The sequence below is a fragment of the Chiroxiphia lanceolata genome, chromosome 1 (assembly GCF_009829145.1).
Source record: "Chiroxiphia lanceolata isolate bChiLan1 chromosome 1, bChiLan1.pri, whole genome shotgun sequence".
Lineage (NCBI taxonomy): Eukaryota > Metazoa > Chordata > Aves > Passeriformes > Pipridae > Chiroxiphia > Chiroxiphia lanceolata.
The window spans coordinates 79,501,328-79,520,803 of NC_045637.1; the positions used below are offsets into that span (position 1 = coordinate 79,501,328).

At 37.7% G+C, this 19,476-nt stretch overlaps 1 protein-coding gene across 4 annotated transcripts in view; it reads right to left on the reverse strand.

Annotated features, from left to right (window-relative positions):
• Window positions 1-19,476, reverse strand: part of CDH12 (cadherin 12) — a 532,655-nt gene that overhangs the window by 22,808 nt on the left and 490,371 nt on the right. For all 4 annotated transcript variants that reach the window (XM_032704956.1, XM_032704962.1, XM_032704979.1 and 1 more), the window contains one exon: window positions 18,669-18,922. In XM_032704956.1, coding sequence (XP_032560847.1) covers window positions 18,669-18,922 — 254 coding nt within the window. The remainder of the gene's footprint in view (window positions 1-18,668; window positions 18,923-19,476) is intronic.

The following is a 19,476-nucleotide window of genomic DNA, read 5'->3' on the forward strand; positions in this document are numbered from 1 at the left end:
TCTTACAAATATTAGAAAAATAAAAAACCATTAGGGGCTTAAGGTATCATTTTGAAGGCCAATGGTATTACCTGAGCTCTGTCCTCAACATGGAAAGAAAATGCTTTCAAGAACAGAAGAAATAGGAAAAAGGTCTCCAACCAGAAAAATCAGTCACTTTCCAGATATTAATCCAGGTGTCTGGGACATAAATCCTGACATTTCTTGTTAGATTGTGATACGAAGAGGAACAGTGTTAAAATACTGGTATTAGGACAGCTGTCTAGATCTTCCAGTCATGGTCTAGCAGTTTGAAGAACTGAGGTTGGTTTGTTTGACTGCTCAGAGTGCCTGACAGATAGATCACTGATGACTGCACTAGTCTCAAGAGGCATTTTCCTCCTTGAAAAGTTAGGGAGAACTTACTTGTTGACACAGCAGTATTTTTTCAGCAATACTATTTTTCAGAAACCCCTGAACAAGCCAACCTGGCAGGTCTGAGCACCAAACATTAATATAGTTCATTTACACTGACAGGGAAGAAACTTTGAATTATATGTCTCCCTGAATATTCTTCCTAACAGAGAACTGTATTCCAGATTATGCTATTGAAGGCAGGGAGAGTGTGGAATGATATATCTTTGCTAACATTGTCTGAGTTTTCTCAAAAATAGCTGCATTTGAACAGGTATAGTAGAAGAGACAGAATGGAAATATTTGGTTTAAAAATTATAAGATTCAAGCCTGTAGGGCTCATCCAGAACATTCAAAAACATAGACTGCCTTCTTAGGAGCTCCAAGAATTATGGGCATTCACCTTGGCTAAATGGTGAGACTGCTCACCACCTCATGTGGTGAGAGCACTCCCCTGAAAGAGGGTTCATACCCTTTTGAAGAGTGGAGGACAGTAAGGAAGACTGTTTTGACTCTAACTGCGGCGCAAAAGATGGTAGAGTGCTTGATGAAGTGCTATTGAATACGTTGAGTGACAGCAGGTCATCCTTGTGAGGATAACAGGAAGTCTGAGCCATTGAGCAGATAACTGTATTTGCTTCAGACTGTTGTACCATGAATAAAAGAACTGGACAGCTGTCCTGCTGCTTCTATAGAAACATGCGTGACAACAGACAACATGCTCAGAAGGAATGGGATGTAGCAGGATGCTAAGGAGGCTGTGAAGCTTAGGACTTGACTTGTATTTTTTTTGCCTTAAAAAGCAGGGGGAGAGACTTCCCCTGACTAGCACAGGCATCACTTTCATGGCAACAGTAGGGGTGCATCCTCATTAAAAGTTTATAAGCTTTGTCAAAGTCTTTTGTTGTTGTTTTGTCTTAATAGACACAGCAGCGGTGACGCAATGCAACAATGCAACAGAGGAATCATATAATAGCACATAACAATGTACACCATATCACAATCTTAGTTTCTCTCTGTTTTGTTTTTTTTTTTTTTATAATGCTTAAGCAGAAAGCAGAGTATGCACCTGTATGCCTATGCATTGGTCCATAATGGGGATTTCACCAGCTGTTCCCAGCACTCTCAGGTCTTCTTCTGAAGAGGATGTCATAAATGTAGAGAAAGTAAAACTAGCAGGGAATCAAGTGGTACCAGAAAAATTTCAGCTGCATGATGTTGATATGGTGGAAGCTGAGTCATATTAAGGTCTAAGTGCTCTCTTGTGCATTCCTAGTCCAGAGGCACCCCAGTGTATTTATCCTTGCTTAAATGTTCATGCAGCTGACAGCTACATCCATCCATGTCTCAGACAAGCTGCTTTGACATAATTTTAAACTGAAAGATCTCAAAGACTTAAAAAATAGGCAGACTTACAATACCTTGCCCATATATACCCATGCCTCCTAAAAACTAAGAGCACAAGCAGGCCTGTGTAACTCTGCCGTATCACTACCAGTGAGACACAGAAGTACTTATGAACCTGGAGAAAAAAATATTTGTCTCCAGAAATTTTCTTTTTGATACTGGAACTAAAAGATTAATAGATAGAGCCTTTGGTTAAATTCTGAATATCTGAAATGGAATATGCAGTTCTTTAACCTTTTTCATGATATTATGACCATGTAATTTAATGAGCAGGCTAAGAGGAAGAGAAGTTAGAGGAAGCAAGTTGGAGGGAAGCAAGTTAGAGGAAGAGAAGATGGCTTTAAAGCTAGGTTAGGAGGATCAAGACCAAATGTCAAAGAAGTAAAATGCAAGGAGTGATCTCAAAGAGTGCTAAAACACCGACAATAGTTAGGGTGCAGTGATGGTAAGCGTGAGAAGAGCCCTGATCTGCCTAAGATTACTCCTGACAGTAACAGTAAAGACACCCTTCATACGGCAAGCAGGGAAAGGAAGCATGGATCGTGTTCCTAGAGACGCTGTCATGCTAAAGGCACTGAGACCAAATTTGCTCCTGCTGCAACAGCATGCATACAGAAAATCATCTGAAGGATTAAAGCACATTATGCAATAGGAATTGGCATGAAAATGGAAAGGAATCATACAATTCAGTGAGCAGTAACACATTTAACATTTAATTATTGGCTTTCACTATTGTTTTATTGTACCATAAATAGGGACCAGTAGTTGCAACCAGGCTTCTAAAAGAAGAAAAGGGGAAAAAAAATAGAAGGGGATATTTCTTCAATTTTTATATTTGATGCAGAGTTGTCCCACATCATCTGTTCTACACCAGGATAAACATTCTTGTCTGTATTCCAATTGCTATTGTGAAATTGTATCTTAAGGAGACCCAGATGGTGAATCGAAGAAAAGAAATATCACAAATTTTCTGTGCAAACTCTGAATGATTTTACTGTCAGTCCAAGTTTAGAAAGCATCTCATTACTTCAACTAAAGCATGTCAAACCCAAGCAGTGAATGAAGAATTGAAGATTTGAGAAAATTCTTGATGCAGTGGGATAAAGAGAAGTGTAATTTCGAAGAGAAAGTAAGTTCTCGACTATGCTTTTCCATGCATAATTTTTTCTAATTTCAAGTATTTACTTAATATCTTTCCCTGTAACTGAATGAAATTGGAAAAAAATCCTTCCTTTCTGTAGTTTCTTGAATGGTTGGGCTCTTTTAGAGTTTAATTACACTTCTTTTGGGTCACCAGTCCCTTCCGATCTTCCCCAAGAACTTCATCCTTGCCCAGCCGCTGGGGAAAGGGAAAGCCCCTATGACTGGTCAGTGGAGGGAGGAGGAGGTGCCTGCAGCCCTCAGAAAGTGCTTCTGTCACCCTGAAGATGCTTGAGGCGGTGGTTGCGATGCAGGTCTAAATTTCAGCAACTCAGTCAACTGAAGTAAAGGCAAATTTCTTGGTCCAGGCTGAATGATTGATGTATTTTGGTGTTTGAAATTGGTTTAATGTTACCCACTTGAGAGGTTTCGGATTGACTGTTTTGAGAGAACTACTGAAAGTAGTTCTGTTAATAATGAGAAAATGAGCAATATGTATGAAATGTAATATTTGCAAATTAGCTACTCTGCACTATGAACCTTAAATGATTAAGAAAATGAAAGGATTTACAGAAAAACAGACTTTTTCTGCTTTGAGGGAGAAAGATTATGGGAAGAAACAGGAACAACAACCATAAGGCAAAGACAAAGATGACGTTAAAAGGATAAATATCCTGCTATTTTTTCTCCTTTAAGTGAAGACTACATTGTGTATTATGTAAAATATCAGATCGATTGCCCAAGGACCTCAAAGATAATTGAGACTGACTAAGAACATATGGACTTAAGTGATTTGTCTTCTTCTTATTAAATTGCTTAGGGTCTCATTGCTAGAAGTACCCTCAAATTAAAAAAAGGAGTGCAAATATAAGCTCAACACAGCCAAAATTAGGTATTTGAAGGTTAATGGCTTCTAGTCATTGTGCCTTCATACTCAATAAACATTTCCTCAAAAATTCCTATTGATTTTTTTTTAGTTTGAGAGAGAGAAATAACCTGGTTGATAGAGGTGCTTTATAAAAATATCTCAACTTTTCTCAACTCACACATTGCTGATGTCAAGCACATTCCTTACTCTGGCACCTAGTGACTTAAAACATTGTCTTTTTTAAGAAAAGTATTGCAAAGAAAGGTAAGAGATGAAATAAATTTCTGTAATGTGACAGATCACTATCTGTGTATGTAACATTTATTTGTTTAAACTGTATCGCTTTAAGGTTTATTTAAATATTGAGCTTCAGGTAAAAAAAAATCAGAGTCCATACTAGCTTGGGATAGTTAAATACCACCTATCATATCAGAAATAATAAGCAGCAACCTAAAACAATTAGAAACATAAATGACAGCTTACAGGGTTCAGTTGGGTATTGTGATCAGTTATGATTTTTTGTAAATCCAGTATATATATATATATATATATTTAAATGAAAGATGAAAGAAACATTAACACAGGAATGGCAAAAGGGCTGAGGGACTGGAAGAACACAGGTCAGATTTTAGGTGTGATTTGACTACCTGAAGGCAAAAAGAAATTTTCATTAGTAGAATAATCACATGCCGTGGCTTGAAATTATTAGATCTCTTCATAATAACTGGTTGTCGTGAATATGACACCTCTACAAAAGAATTTTGTCCTTGGCATCATGTCACTAGATAAATATAAAAAAATTGGAGGAAGTTTACAGAAAAGCAAGAAAACTTTCTTTGGCCTAGGAATTCTGAGTTATAAGGAAAGATCAAAAGAACTAACATATGTTTAGCTTGGATAAGAGATGAAAAGAGGGAGACATGATAATGGCCTACAGATAACTGAAGAACTTAAACACCAAAAAAGGAAAGGTAGAATTCGTCCAGCACAGAGAATTGGAAGGACAAAACTCAGAAAGGAAAATTTATGTTATGTAGCACTATCTTTCTGTCAGTGATGTATACTACGCTGCACAAAAGAGGAATGACATGAATTCTGTCACGTGATATTAGAAAGCCAAACTGGGTAATGTAAGAGAAACTGTGGAATAAAGGAAATTTCTAGAAAGATGCACTAAATAATCCTATTAGTCCCTGCAATGTTAAACTCTGCTAAATATAAAACAGTATTATCATGCCAATCAGAAAGTGCAGTTCCAAAAATTTTATAATATGAAAACAACAGTTTTTTTGTTTTTTATAAGATTGCAGTTATTAACAAGTAGGAAAACAGAAAAATCACTCCTACAATGAGAAACAAAAAATTCAGACTTCAAGTCAAGCCTGAAAGAGATTAAAAAGTTGGAGAATATGATATGTTGAACAACATATCTTCCAAAATCCCATTCTGCCAGCGAAATTTCCTACCTGCAATTGTAAATCCATTCATGGAGTTACCATTGTTTAAAACCTATTATATTTACATGCATAAATATGTGAAACACTAAGTCAGGTCTTTATTGCTCTTCTCAAATGTAAGTGCTAAACTCTTCTATTGATTACTGTATCTTCCATTGCAGTTAAGATTGCCATGATTTTGCTAAAGGTGCAATGAAGAATTCTTTAAATGAGTTCCCTGTAGACCATGCGTGCTTAAAGAATCCATTCAGTTCAAACAACTATAATTAAATGTAACAAAACATTTTATTTTCCTGTGCTAAAAGATACAGTCATCTGAGTTACTTGCTTTTAGGGCTAAATAGGATAGTTAAATTTCCAAAGTCTTTCTCAGGGCTGCAGCACTTGAATCAGTATTGAGTTACTTTAGCTTCTTTTTCATACCTTCTTTTGATTTAAAGATTACCCTTGACTCTGATTCTTGTGGTTTTCTATTGCTTGAAAATTACTTGTCTCATGCAGTTTTACAAGAGCAGAAATGTTAAGCAATCTTTTTTGTCCTCTGTGTAGAATGATAGTATGAAATAAGGTGTAATGTACTACTTGCCTAAGAGGAGCAGACTGCCTTTGCATATCATTCACATTGTCCTGTGCTAGTAGAAACACAATATTTTGGAAGTGCCCCTTACACTGTACAACCCAGCAACTAATGTGCATACACAGTATTAGTCACACAATATATGAAATATTATAGGTTTAAAAAAATAAAAGTACTTGTTATTGAATAAATTCTGTTAATATAAAAATATTCTAAAAACAAATTCTTAATATAATGAAAATAAATAGGACATCTCCAGTGCAGAACTCCCAGTTTTAATACCCTGGGTTTAATACTGAGATATTCTGCTTGGAGGAAGTAAATGCGATCAAATTTTGCCAATTATCACATAAAAACATCATCTAATATATTCATACTAAGAGTTATTAGAAAAATCTAATCCTAACAACAGCAAAATAACATCTGAAGTTTTGTTGTAAAATTTTCCTGTCATTAACCAAAAAATGTAAAGGACATGGTAACGTTCCTAATTGGCAGATGCTGTTCTGCTAGGTTGCCTTTTTTTGTTTGTTCGTTTATATGTTTTAAATAATTTATTAAGCCATCTCCCTTAATGGGAGCAGAAACTTTCTGTACCTTTGCTGAATATCTTCAGAACACTGCTGAGGTGTTAGAGGTCAAACAGAAGGAAACTTTCACTGGTTTGTTGTCAGATTGTATCCTTTTGGTAATCCCGGGAATACCAGCTGGATCTCAGAATAAGCCTACCCATGCTAATACATAATAATATCAAATACTTTTTTTTTTCCAAGGGGGATACTAGAAATGGAGGGAAAAAACCATAAACAAGCAAACAAACAAAAAAGCTCAACAGACAAAAAATCAGCTCTAGCTAAAGTGTGAAAAGGAACCAGCACCTCCAGTCACTGTTATCTAACTATTGCCATTAAACCTTAACATGACATTTCTCCTAACGGACCCAGATAGGCACAGTCACAGAAGGACCTCTGCTGCTGTTCCAGGTTAAGTGATTATCCCCTATCCTGACCTCCCTTCCTGTTTCCAATCAGTTCTAGTCTTGTAGTTCTCCTAAACGTGATTTCTTTTTCAAATGAAAAGGGACAGTTTGTAAAGTAGTTTGGTTTCAGCTGCTTTCTAACCTAAGCTGTTTCACACATTGAGTCACTGGTCAGGTGCACTAGCCGAACTGGTATTGAAAACTGTCTCAAGTGTGATGCTAAGAAATTAATGTCTCAATGTTGCATATTCAGATGCAACCAAAAATGAGCAACCAGTGTAGTTGCTTTACTGTCATATAATAACACAAAACCAACAAGGTGAGCATAGGTAGAAAGGTCTTAGTGGCATTGCTTCGTTCCAAGATATCAAAAACTAGAGGTGCCTGTGTGGTGATGGATGTGGTGTGGATAAGTGGCAGAATTGTCTTTATATGACATCACACTTTCCACACCTAAAAATAAATACAGATCTCAATTTATTAACATATTAAAATGTTTCTGTCATTTTTACAATTATTTTTGTTTCAGTATTTCAATCAAATCCCCATATTTCTTTATGATTTTGTAGGTATTTTCAAAGGTACTTAGCACTGATGTAAAGTTGTTACAAATGTCCAGGCTGAGTGGTTTTTGAAGATCTCACTGAGGTAATGTATCTAGTCTTTTAGATAGGAGAGTTTTGTATTAATTAAAATATTTTGGCTTAAAAAGCAGAGAATATGGAGATTCTTTTGACAGAAGCCAAAACAAGATGTTGTCTCTGTCCCCTTTTCCAAAGGAGTTCAGCAGTATAATTTCTCAGACTGATATCCTGTGTGCTGCACCCTAGCCTTCCCACTGCAAGTCTTGTCTATACTGGACATCAGGTAGTGATGTTTAAGAGAAGGACTGAGGAATTGTTACACTTTGGGAGAAAGTACGAACACTTCTTGTCAGTGTTCCATCCGTATAATTTTCATGCCTTTCATACAACATTTGGTCTCCCACATGAAAAAATAACAGTTTGAGTCTTCTGCGTAGTACTTGACTGGGTTCACAGTGGTCTGTACATGGCTTCATACTTCTGTGCTTTTAATAAGGAGGTTGAAGGGTTAGTGATTTTAGCAGTCAGTAGCTTACCTGATCTGGAATGAGTAGTATCAGTGCAAATAAATTATACTTTGCTCCTTTGGAGAAAATCAACCATTATACCAAATTAATTGACAGGGAAGCATTGGCTGCAGACAGCCAGACTAATGATGGGTCAGAGTCAAGTGAGGGAAACTGTTAAACTTTTCATAAGCCTTATAAATCTTACATAAGAATTTTAGTAAAACACTCTAGGTAATACAGGAATTAAAATGTGCTGCAGCTCAGTTATCATTCCTTCCAAACTGCCAGTTGTACCTGTCTACAAGTTCCTGTGATTTCTCCTCCCTCTGCTTTTAAAGGTTTTGTTCATTTCCTTATCAAACCCTCCAGTCAGCTCCATTGTCTGCTCTGTATTTCTCATTACCAGCTGAGTATCTTATCAAAAGCTGTTGTCATTTGGAAAACGCATTGTTTTTATTCAGTCTCAGTATCATTTTTCCTGCCTCATTGAGCAGGCAGAATTGCAAGACAGGCAGAGGGAAATCTTTGTCCTGTAGTTTAATTAAGTCTCAGTTGTTTGGACTGTGAGCAGCAGCAGAAGGCACATTGGACTTAACCCCCTCATTCCAGGCTTAGCAGTCAATACTGCTATGGTGAGAAACAGTAGAGTACTTTCTCTACCAGCACCACAAATTGTAGACCCCGAACACCATTTCAGCCTAATCTTGAAAGGTATACATTTACCCTCTGCAGTGCTACCCATGGTCTGTTCTTTCGATCTTCATCCTGCCCATAGCATGAAGAACCTGCACTCACCAAGGTACCCAGGCAATGGAGAGCACATCTCACATTTTGTAAAGAGCAGAGCAGGGCTCCTGCTTTGCTGATTTAGGGGAAAAGGCATGCTGAGATGGATGTCTGGATGACTATCAATATCTCTACAAATGGGCAGAGTATAGATGACAGAGCAAATAATTCTGAGTGGATATCTCAACCCTTAAGAAAGCTGAGAGAGGGAAAGCAGGTGCAATAACTCCATCAGATAGTCAGCCTCAGTAGAAGTTTAAACTATTTTGCACTTGGGTGCATCTGACCCAAACACCACGGAATAAGACAGATATGCTTTCTGGGCCTCTGCTCCTACACCTGGCCTGGAATTCTTTGCCTGATAAAGTGCAAAGGCAATAAGTAGCATAGATACTATGGAGGAGAGCTGGCCTACTGGCATATATTCAATAGGAATGATATTTGATTGTTTTCTTTTGCATCATGCAAATATTAGCTCTGTTCTATGTCTTCTGGATATCAAAATCTGAACAAATATTTTATATTTTTACCCATTAAAAAAGCTGAAGTAAAATGCTGATGCTGAGACAATCAAAGGGAAAAACAAATAAAGTAATCATGCTGACTCTAGAGAAAACTGCGGCACACAGTAAAAGATTTACTGCTTGCTTAGATCATCAGCTGGGACTCACTTGGCTTATCAGCTGCATCTGCAAGAGGAAACACTGAAGTCAGGAATTGGAGGCTTCATTGTGCTGCTTTGAATCTGTTTTGATGAAGCACTTATAAAATAAGAGATTATTTAGGACATTGATGCTGCAGGAGCTGCTGCATTTTCCTCTTTTGTTTCTCCTCCCCAATCCTCTGCATGTACCAAGGAGCGCAGAATCTGCAGAGATCAGTGTAAGTATGAAGTCACCTTTTCAAAGGTTTTATGGATTTCATGAGGGCAGCATGTTGCAGTCAGAAATTCTAATAACAGCAGAAAAGGAACTGCTAGGATTAAACAGAAAACCTTGGGCCACAGAGGCTGGTGAAAAAAACATTATCTAAAAGACCAGACAAGATCCATTGTCCTGATCTCCCCCAGCAGGATGTAGAGAGACTTTGCATGATGCTATCAGATATCCCATTGTTTTCTCCCTCCCTGTGTAAATCCTTCTTTCTGGTAAAGCTGATCACCCTTCCCCAATGTAACCCTGCTTACTGGAAATATCAAACCTTTTTCCCCAAAATGTAAATACTTTATCCCAGAGAAACGTAAATCCATTTTTCCCCTTATGTCACCTCTGTTACTGGAAATGCTAATACATTGTGGGAACCCCTGTTTGGAATAACCCTTCCTCCTCATTAGCATATAAGCCTCCAAGACTTAAATAGCACTTGCGTGTTCAATAAATCATTCTAGTTTTTACCTCTATATCTGAGATTGTGATAGCTTTATTAGACCGTTACAGCAGCAGGAAAATTCGTGGAATAGGCACCTCCTTGCTCTTATCTGCCTGCTGATGGTCTTACCTGAGCCACATCACGTCCCATCATTTGCCTCTAAAATTGGCTCCTCTCTCTTCCTATCTGAGGTGGAATTTCTGTACTTTGTTTCCTTTGCAATATTTTTAGATTTATTTCCTAACATAGTCTGTTACTATAACTCTGTAGACTTAATATATAAGTGAATGCTGATAGCAGTCTTTTTAGCCATCACAGATGATCCTCTGCCAGTATTTGCCACACACTCTGTTCCGGTTTAGTAAAGAGGGATGATGCAGAATCACAAAAGGGTGGAGGCTGACAGAAAACTCTGGAAGTTATCTGATTCAAACCCCCTGATCAAGGAGAAACACCTAGAGCAAGTTGTCCCAGACCATATCCAAATATTTTTTTAATATCTCCAGAGACAGACTCCACCGCTTCCCTGGGATGCCTTGCCAGTGCTTGGTCACCTTCTCAGCAAAAAAAGCGTTTCCTGTTCCTGATGTTCAGAGGAAAACTCCAGTTTTAGTTTGTGCCCATTGCCTATTGTTCTGTCCCTGGGCACACTGAGAGGAGGATGTCTCCATCTGCTTGGTAGCCTTCCTTGAAGTGCTCTTATGTGTGCTATTAAGTGTGTTTATATGCACCGTTAAGACCCTCCTGAGCTTTCTCTTCTATGGGCTGAACAGTTCCAGCTCTCTCAGCCTTTCCTCAAAGAAGAAATACTCCAGTCCCTTCATCATCTTCTTGGTCCTTTTCTGGGCTCCTCACAGTATGCCCATGTCTTTCTTGTACTGAGAAGCCCAGAACTGGACACAATAAAAGTAGAAATATCTAAGATCCGTTTGTATCTGAAGTCAGAATGTGACTGAAATGTCCAAACACATAGATCCCAAAAACTGTATAACTCTCAAAACCCCTGTTGTTTAAACTTGATTTACAAGCCTGACAGCAAAGAAAAAGAAAAAACACACAAATATATAAGAAATTCTATATGCAACCATTATTTAAATATAATGGCTTCAGGATCGACTATGTGTACCGATGTGCAGAATAACCAACTAACACGCAGCACATAAGTTTTTCTTAGACATTGTTTTTAGTTCTGACCCCTCATAATTCTCTTTGTGTCAAGCCCTGAGAGGTTCACTGATTGAGGTGATATGGTTGCAGCCATTAAAGCTCTGTTTTAATCTCACAGTTGCTTTCTAGAATGCTTGAGAAATCCACTGCTGGTGAAATTTGGAATAAGACTTCTTGATCAAAAATCAGGAAGACTATTATTTGAGGTAAAGTAAAATTACAGTGTGTGCCTTTGGGATGAGAACTGGCTTTGTAAAATCACATCACTAGTGGTAAAAGTACTGTGAAGTAAACCCAGAACTATTATGGCCATATTGTTCCTTTCCGCTCACTTTAGCTACCTAGCTGTTCTCAATTGATTTGAAAGCTTCCCCTGCCAAGTTATTCTTTGCCTTGGATCTCAATGCACACTTGATTTTCAGTATCCATTTCCCTCCCAAACAGGCTACTCACAGAAAGCTGCAGTGCATAAACTTCTTGGGTCTACACGTCTATTTTAGTTCAATCTCCTGACTGATGTTTTATAGCGTAATATGACTGCATATGCCAACTGAAGATCACTTGCTGTTTTTCACAAGCTGCAGTAAGTTGATGAATAACTGACTGTAAATAAAGGTTACTGGGCTCTCACAATTTTAGTCTTTGTTTTCAGTTGCTTTTGACTTGCTGGACTTAGGAAATAATATTTCATGATTCAAGTTCAGGTATTATCTAGGAAAATTTATGCATGTCAAATGAATCCTTCCAATTTTTTGGGGGAAAGGTCTGATTTTTCTCTAATGCAGTCTTTCTAACTTGTGCCAGAAAGTTAGAAAGTTGCTCCATGTTCCTGTCAGTCCTGAGAAAACCCATACAGATCAAAAGATCAGTCTGCATGTGTCCCAAAATTACAAAGAAGAGTTTTTAACTCAAGTCTCTGACTGTTTAAAGTGAACCTGCTGCAGCATCACAGAGGGCTAATGTGACAGTACATTTACCTTCCCCAGTGAAGAATCATGTATGATCTCTTCAGCCTTAAGTATATACATTTAAGACTAAGGCTAAAACAAATCTACACTCGTTTTGTAGTGGCTTCTTTTAGTAGCTCCAAGCTGATCACTGGAATCGAGGTACCAAAGATCTGGAATTGATACAATTGAGCTACTTGCCAGCTGAGCTGTGGTAGTTGCCTGCTTGCATGCATCTAAGCCATTGTAAATGTGAAATAAGATGTATTAATTTAAATTACCGTGAAGAGGATTACCATAATAATTTGTCATTCATATCTTGTTTCATGGTAAAGATAAAGCAGAGACTGACTGTGCTGTGACTCTGCTAGAAAAAAGCTTCTTCTAAAGGACAATTTATATACAGAAGAGAATGCTTTTCCTTCCTTGTGTTTAAAGAGAACTGACCTTTCTGTTCAGTCCCTTAAAAACACCCAGTTGCTGAGAAGGAAAGACAGCTCATTCAAACCCAGAGAATGGCAGAGCAGTTCATGGGATAATATGGGTAAGAACTTACAAGAAGAGGACAGTGGAGTGGAGGATGCAACTGCCTGAGGTCATGAAGACAAAGTCTAAGAGCCAGAAAACAGAGAACAGAGGAAGAATCAGAAAGTGAGGAGAACAGGAAGAGGAAGTAGGAGTTCACTGCCTTATATAAATTTCAGCTTTGCTGTAAGGTGGGTAGATAAGGCTGCTGTTGTGTATACGGTAGCTTAGTGTTTACAAAGCCAAATGAGAACTGAAAGTAGAGAAGATGGTGAGGAAAGAGCAGATGTGTCTGCCAAATATACACCTTAGGATTCAGAGAAAGTTTTGGATACAAGCCTAGTTTCTACAGTTCTAGAAAGAAGATAAAGTAATTGGGACAAAGAGAAAAAAATACAGCAAGCCACTGAGATCACAAGATAGTCTTTCTTCCACAGAAGAAAGGAAGAGAGTAGAGCAGAACACCAATGAATATAATGGGAGATGGTTCAGGAGGAAAAATACAGAAACAGGTTGTGAGAGAAAGAAAGACTATGGAATAGGAGACTGCTATTTGAGAGAGCATAGGAGATCCAAGAAAACAGTGGGCTGGTAGAAGGACTGAAAAGTATAGTAAGGCATCTGCAGCTGAAACTGAGAGGTACTGGTGCAGGGATTTAAACTGGACAACCTGAATAAACCAGAATTTGGAAAAGAGGTCTTAAAAGCAGTGGAGGTTACAGGCACTTCATAAAAGGCAAGGGATGGAGTATAGCTAATATTGCAACAGAAACTGAGAGCACATAACAGAACAAGAAGTGTGTAAAAGTCATCAGAGCAGCTAAAAAAGAACCAAAATTCCTGAGTTCCACCATCTTTTATCTGCATGAAACCAACTGGCAAAGCACCCTGTTCTCCTTCAGCATGATACCATAGACAGAAAAATAGCTATCACTTAATCTGTTATTAAATGAAGAGATGCTGGAACTAGATGTCCCAGACTTTCTATGTATGTATACAACTATAAAATAGATTTTGATGCCACAGGATAGAATTTTTCTTTTTTGAAGAAAAAGTAAATTGAAAAAGTATATGCACAAAAAATGTCAGAATAAATATGGGATTGAAAGTTCAAACTCTTACATATTTAACTGTAATTCATCTTTTTTGTGCTTGTACATTAAGATAAGGTTGTGAACTAGTTTAGAAAATAAATAAGGCTTTTCCTTTGGATGCACATGCTGGGAATAGAGTCTTATCCCCAAGATACTGAGGGAAGGACTGACTAGTGCATATGGCCTTTTACTTTTATATTACTGTTTCATGACTCTGGACTTGGTCAAGAAAATGCATAGTCCCCACAGCTTTCCTGCTTTGAGTGGTTCTTTTGGTTCATAAGGCAAAACTCCCGAGTCAAGCAGAGATCTGAAGGGTAGTGTTGTGGCACAGAATATGGAACTCATTGTAATTGGAGTCATATCTGGGATTCACATCAGGAACAATAATTCTTTTATACTTTGTGCCCGAAGATCATTTCCATAGAATTCTGACAGCTTCAGAGTTTTCAGAGCAAAGTTGAACTTCTCACACACTATTAGGCAGAGCTCACTATTCTAGGAAGGACTGCGAGTAACTCAGTGTTGGCCTCCATTTGCAATTTCTTGTTATTTTGACAACTCTGTCTATAGCATTCATGCTGTATGGACACATATAGCAGTGATTTTTAGGAAGTCTTAAAACCCCTTCTACCAGAAGTACAAGGATCTTTGCTAAAAATTTGCATATTTACAAATTACATACATTATAACATACTACAAGACAGCTGTTCTTTTTTCCTCATAGACATCTTTGAACTGTTTTGACTAGAGATGTCTGAGAAGAACATGAGATCAGTGCTTTTTTTACAAGTGTTTTGGGATTTTAATGGCCACAAAGTACATAGAGCTTTACCTTAACTTGCATGCCAAACATTTCTTGAAGCACTATGGATTAAATGGGAATAGATCTCCTGAGACATATAAACTCCAGATTTAACACAGTTTGAAAATTAGGTGCATTGAGGTAATGTTCCAAAAAAGCTTCAAAGCCAGTCACCCTTGCAGGTGTTGAATACCTGTGGCCCCTTTTCTCCTTGTGTTTAATTTCCTGTTCATTACTGAATGTGCGCTTTGTGCCCTTTCACTTCAACATCTCTAGCAAATATCATCCTACAAAACAAGCCTTTTAAAATTCCTGACTTGTCCAAAAATTTGATACTAGCAACAGGAGAAAAGAGAAAAATCATATAACCCTTGCCATTTTCAATGTCTTTCAGCAAAGCATTTTTCTTTTTCTAACAGCTGAATCTAGTCTTCATTCTTAGCTGTTACCTCCCCCTTCCTGATGCATCTAGCATAACAGACCTAAAGTTTATTTCTGATAACATGGATTTAGTTGCTGGAACTAGCATCATTTCCTTTCATCTGAACTGTTCTAAACTCTCTCATTATCTGGAATTTTGCATTCTGTTGCATACAGTACAGATTTTATCACAGTCTTTATTGTTTGGCAGACTCTTGATTTTTTTTTTTTTTTTTATGGACACCTTAATAGCCAAACTGCTCTAGGAAAACATTTCAGAGAAAATGAGAAACTGTGCCACCCAGTAATTTGTATGGACTGTGGCTTCAAAGAACATGACCTGCTTTTCCACATTTGTTTAGAGAGAATATTTACTCAGAAGTTGCTTGGACTCCTTTGAAATAGGATGAAACCAATGGAGTTATTCTTTACATCTATGAGATGATCTATATTTTAAACAGCTGACAAAGCATAATTGGTTAAGGTACATTAAGAACTTGCAATTACATGCAACTCTTTCAGATTAATTTGCATTCTTCTAACCTATGGTCATGTACTTTTTTCTTTTTTTTTTTTCATTTAGAGGATATAAAACTTATAGAATATTGAATACTAATACATCAGTAACTAACAATTGCATATAATTTCTTGTTCTGCTTGGACTAGTCCATGTTTAGATACAAGTAGGTTTTCCCAGAACATAGTGCATTGTCAGAGTTCCAGTAAGTTAATAAGAATCTTATCATTCATTTCAAAGAGCTGGAGATCAAGCTGCATACAGAGAGTCACATATATTATTACGAATCATTATGATCATGTGAATTATTATGATCAAAAAATGAGAGCCAAGGAAGACTTTTCAGGATTGAAACATGAAAATTCGTAGAAATAAGGGGTCTTACAAGGTCAGAAGAGAGCTGCATGTAGAGGTTTCCAATTTAATCTTCTCAGAATGTCAACTGGCTTACCAGAACACATCTCTCTCCTTAAAGCAACATCTCTCCCTACAAAGTCCACCAAATTCAATATGTGCCCTACTCCTGGGTAGGAACCCGTTTGTCTGAGAAATTGGTAATACTGGGATGTAGTTCATGTTTTTCTGTGGGCATGAACCAGCCTAATTGGTTCATAAAGGTGACCCTGGGAGCACTTCTGTAGTTTCTCAGTGTAAGGGGTCAGCAAGTAGAGCAGTGAGACAAAAATGTAGGGGTATTTTATAATATTCTTGATCTTTTAATTGTAGATGAACATTTGCACACTGAAGTAGGGATTTCGGGATTAAAAAAAGGTAGACATGGACACTTTAAAATGGATCCCTTAATATTCCAGGGAGCACAGTATATGGATAAATCATCATGAGACTATTATTTTTCTTGTGTAGTTGCATATGTAGAATCAGTAAAAAGCACTTGAGACTCCTAGGAGGGTTTGTGAAATAAAAACACTCCTCACTGAGGAGTGGTTATACATCCAAATGATTCTGCTGTCATACGAAAAACTGCTCAACTATATGATTAAAGGCTTGCTATCTTGTCGCAAGACAGTATGGTTTTCAACAGAATATTGACTTCACTGGGGCTATTTTCATAGACTACCACCAGGGAAAAATGTTCCCACTTCAGTCTTTGTTAGAGAAGGTTTTGATCCTTTTTCAGGGAAGCAATGTGTCACAGATTCATGGACAAATAAGTTTCTATATTAAAAAAATAGAAGATGCTATTATAAAAAAAAAAAGTGAAACAAACAAAATTAATAATAGTTTTAAGCAAAATTTGTCAGTGAATTGACAAAGCAGGAGTTAAACGGTCAGTGTTATATGTTAAATTTTTGCATATGATTACAACTATCATGTTTATTTTATATCTTGAGAACATACATGGTGAGCCAAAATACACATAATTAATAAACATGGATTAAAAAAGTACAAATTCAATTTGTAATTAAATATACATGAATATGTAGGCACCTGGTAGACACTAGTGGTATTTTCCTGTTCCATCATAGTCGCATTTGATAAATATTGATATTTAAAGATTGATGACATGCATTATGTCTGCAATATACCTCATGACTATCTGGGGATAAAAGTGTTTCCTGAAGTCAGGTAGGCCCAGCATGAATTGGTACTGGAAGTATGTGTAATGACTGCCTACATCTTACATAGGAGCTTCCTTATTGGTACGTGACTCTGGTTCACTTTAATCTTTCTAATGTGTCTGTAAATAGGTCAGCAAAATCAATATATTACATTTGTATAACAGCTCCCCTCACCCTTTTATTTCACAAAAATAAGCTATACCAGTAAATGAGAGGTCTTCCAGGTAGGGTTTACTTATGCTGAACACAGTCATGTTGATAAGCAATTACAGCCCCACAGCCTCAGCCAAGACATATATGACAATTATTTGTCAGAGTATTTGTTCTTTGCCAGATGTAGAGGGTAAGTGGTTCTTGTGAAAGGGGCAATGCTTACTGTCACCCACTGAGGTCTCCTTTTAGCACATACGTATAGCACATACGGCCTCCTTTTCCACTACTGTACTTCAGAGACACTTATGTGGAAGACCCAGATCTAAGCGTGTTTTGTCTCAAACACTTTGAGCATTGCTACAGGAAAAGTGTGATCGGAGGAAAGGGTCCTGCAGAGGTGGGGCAACTCTGTGCTGAACCATCTTCCTGCTCCACTTTGAGACTTGTGCTTAGTCCTGCCTCAACTCACTTCCTGGAGAAGGGCTGCCTGCACAGGCACAAACAAAACAGCTGAAAAATCTACTTTACCTGAGAGGCATGCATCAGGTTAACCATAAAAGGACATGGATTGGGTCCCCTGGCTCTCTTTTTCCTCTTTGTCTCTTTCGCTCTCATTTTTTGCCTGGGCTCTGGATAAACATACACAACCAATGTGGGATATAATGACTAGTAATATTCTTTGTTCTCTCTCCCTTTTCTGTCTTGTTTTCTTCCCTTGTTTTGCCAGGGCAAAGCACGGCTATAATATTCTACTCCATACTCCATTCTGAACTTTGTTGTGGGAGCAAGGAGATTGTGGAGGTGTGTTGTGGCTTGTGAGCCTGCACCTTTTGAGGCAGAAACCTTTTGTTGTGGGAATTGAGAACTTACTGAAGTGTACTGCACAAAATAAAGGTCTTGTTAGCCCCCACTCTTTTGGAAGTGTATTGTAAGAATTTAAGTGCTTGTTAGCCAACATCCTGTGAGTCTAAAACAGTGGGCTGGTTGCCAGAATTAAGTTGAGTATACAAAAAAACATGAGTTTCCCAACATGTGCCCACTGTGAGCTTGATGACTACTTATAATGAACATCACACTCCTACAGGTGGGTCATGACACATAGACACTCTGTTTTTCCTTTCTTAGTCTGAACACATTATCTCTGAAGTCATGTCAGTGTATGGTAACTTCGATGATCAGTATGATAAGAAGCTGTCGGTACTTAATGTATATTTCCAGATAATTCACCCAAATGAGCATCTCTTTCCAATATTTTTCAAAGCATCAGTTATCTGCTACAGTGACAGACTTGGAATATTTCAATCTTCTTACTAAGCTCTTTGCCACCACATCTCACTGTCAGTAGCACTTTGGGTTGTCAGAAAGTTATTGAAGGAGGAAAAGCTTTCTTACCTAACTGAGCTGCTGCCAGCATCAAGGTCCTGTGCTGTCACTGCACCTATGATAGTCCCCACGGGTGTGTCCTCATAGACCTCCATCGTGTAGACAGGTTTGCTGAACACTGGAGGTTCATCCATGTCCAACACATTTATCTTCACAGTGGCAGTATCTTTGAATGGACCCACTGAGTGAAATCGATGGTCAAGATGGAGATTGGAGGCCTCAACTTTAAAGGTGTATGCCTTTTTTGTTTCAAAGTCTAATGGCTGCAGAAAGAACAAAAGCAAAACATGAGATTTGACTAAGAATTAAACATTGCAAAATTGCTTTTGTTGTATTAGTATGACAAAAATGAAGATACTTTTAGTGTAAAATTCCTCTCTTGAGCTAAACAATCATCTAAGTTTGTTTTGCAGTTCATCTCACGATAAGGAGGTTTCTGAAATACTCCAGGTGAATCATAGCCAGGAAATGACTGCTTCTGCACACCAAAAAAATCAGGATGACTGGCATGGATGTAAACAGTTACACTGTAGATGTCTGAAGTTAAATGAGTGAGATTCATCTCTTGCAAATGAGCTGAATGCAGGTTAGTCAGAGATTTGCATTTACAAGTCCTATGCACAGGCAATCAGCTGTCTTTAGCTGATCCAGCTCCTTAAATAGAACACTTCTATTTTTTTTAGGAAAAACTTTCAGAAGACCATGACAGTGATGGAGATGAGCTCAAATGAAAACTCTAATATATAACAATGGGTCAAACCAAACTTAAAGTATGGCTTGGAATGTGAATTCTAACTTGATCTGAACAAAGTTTTTC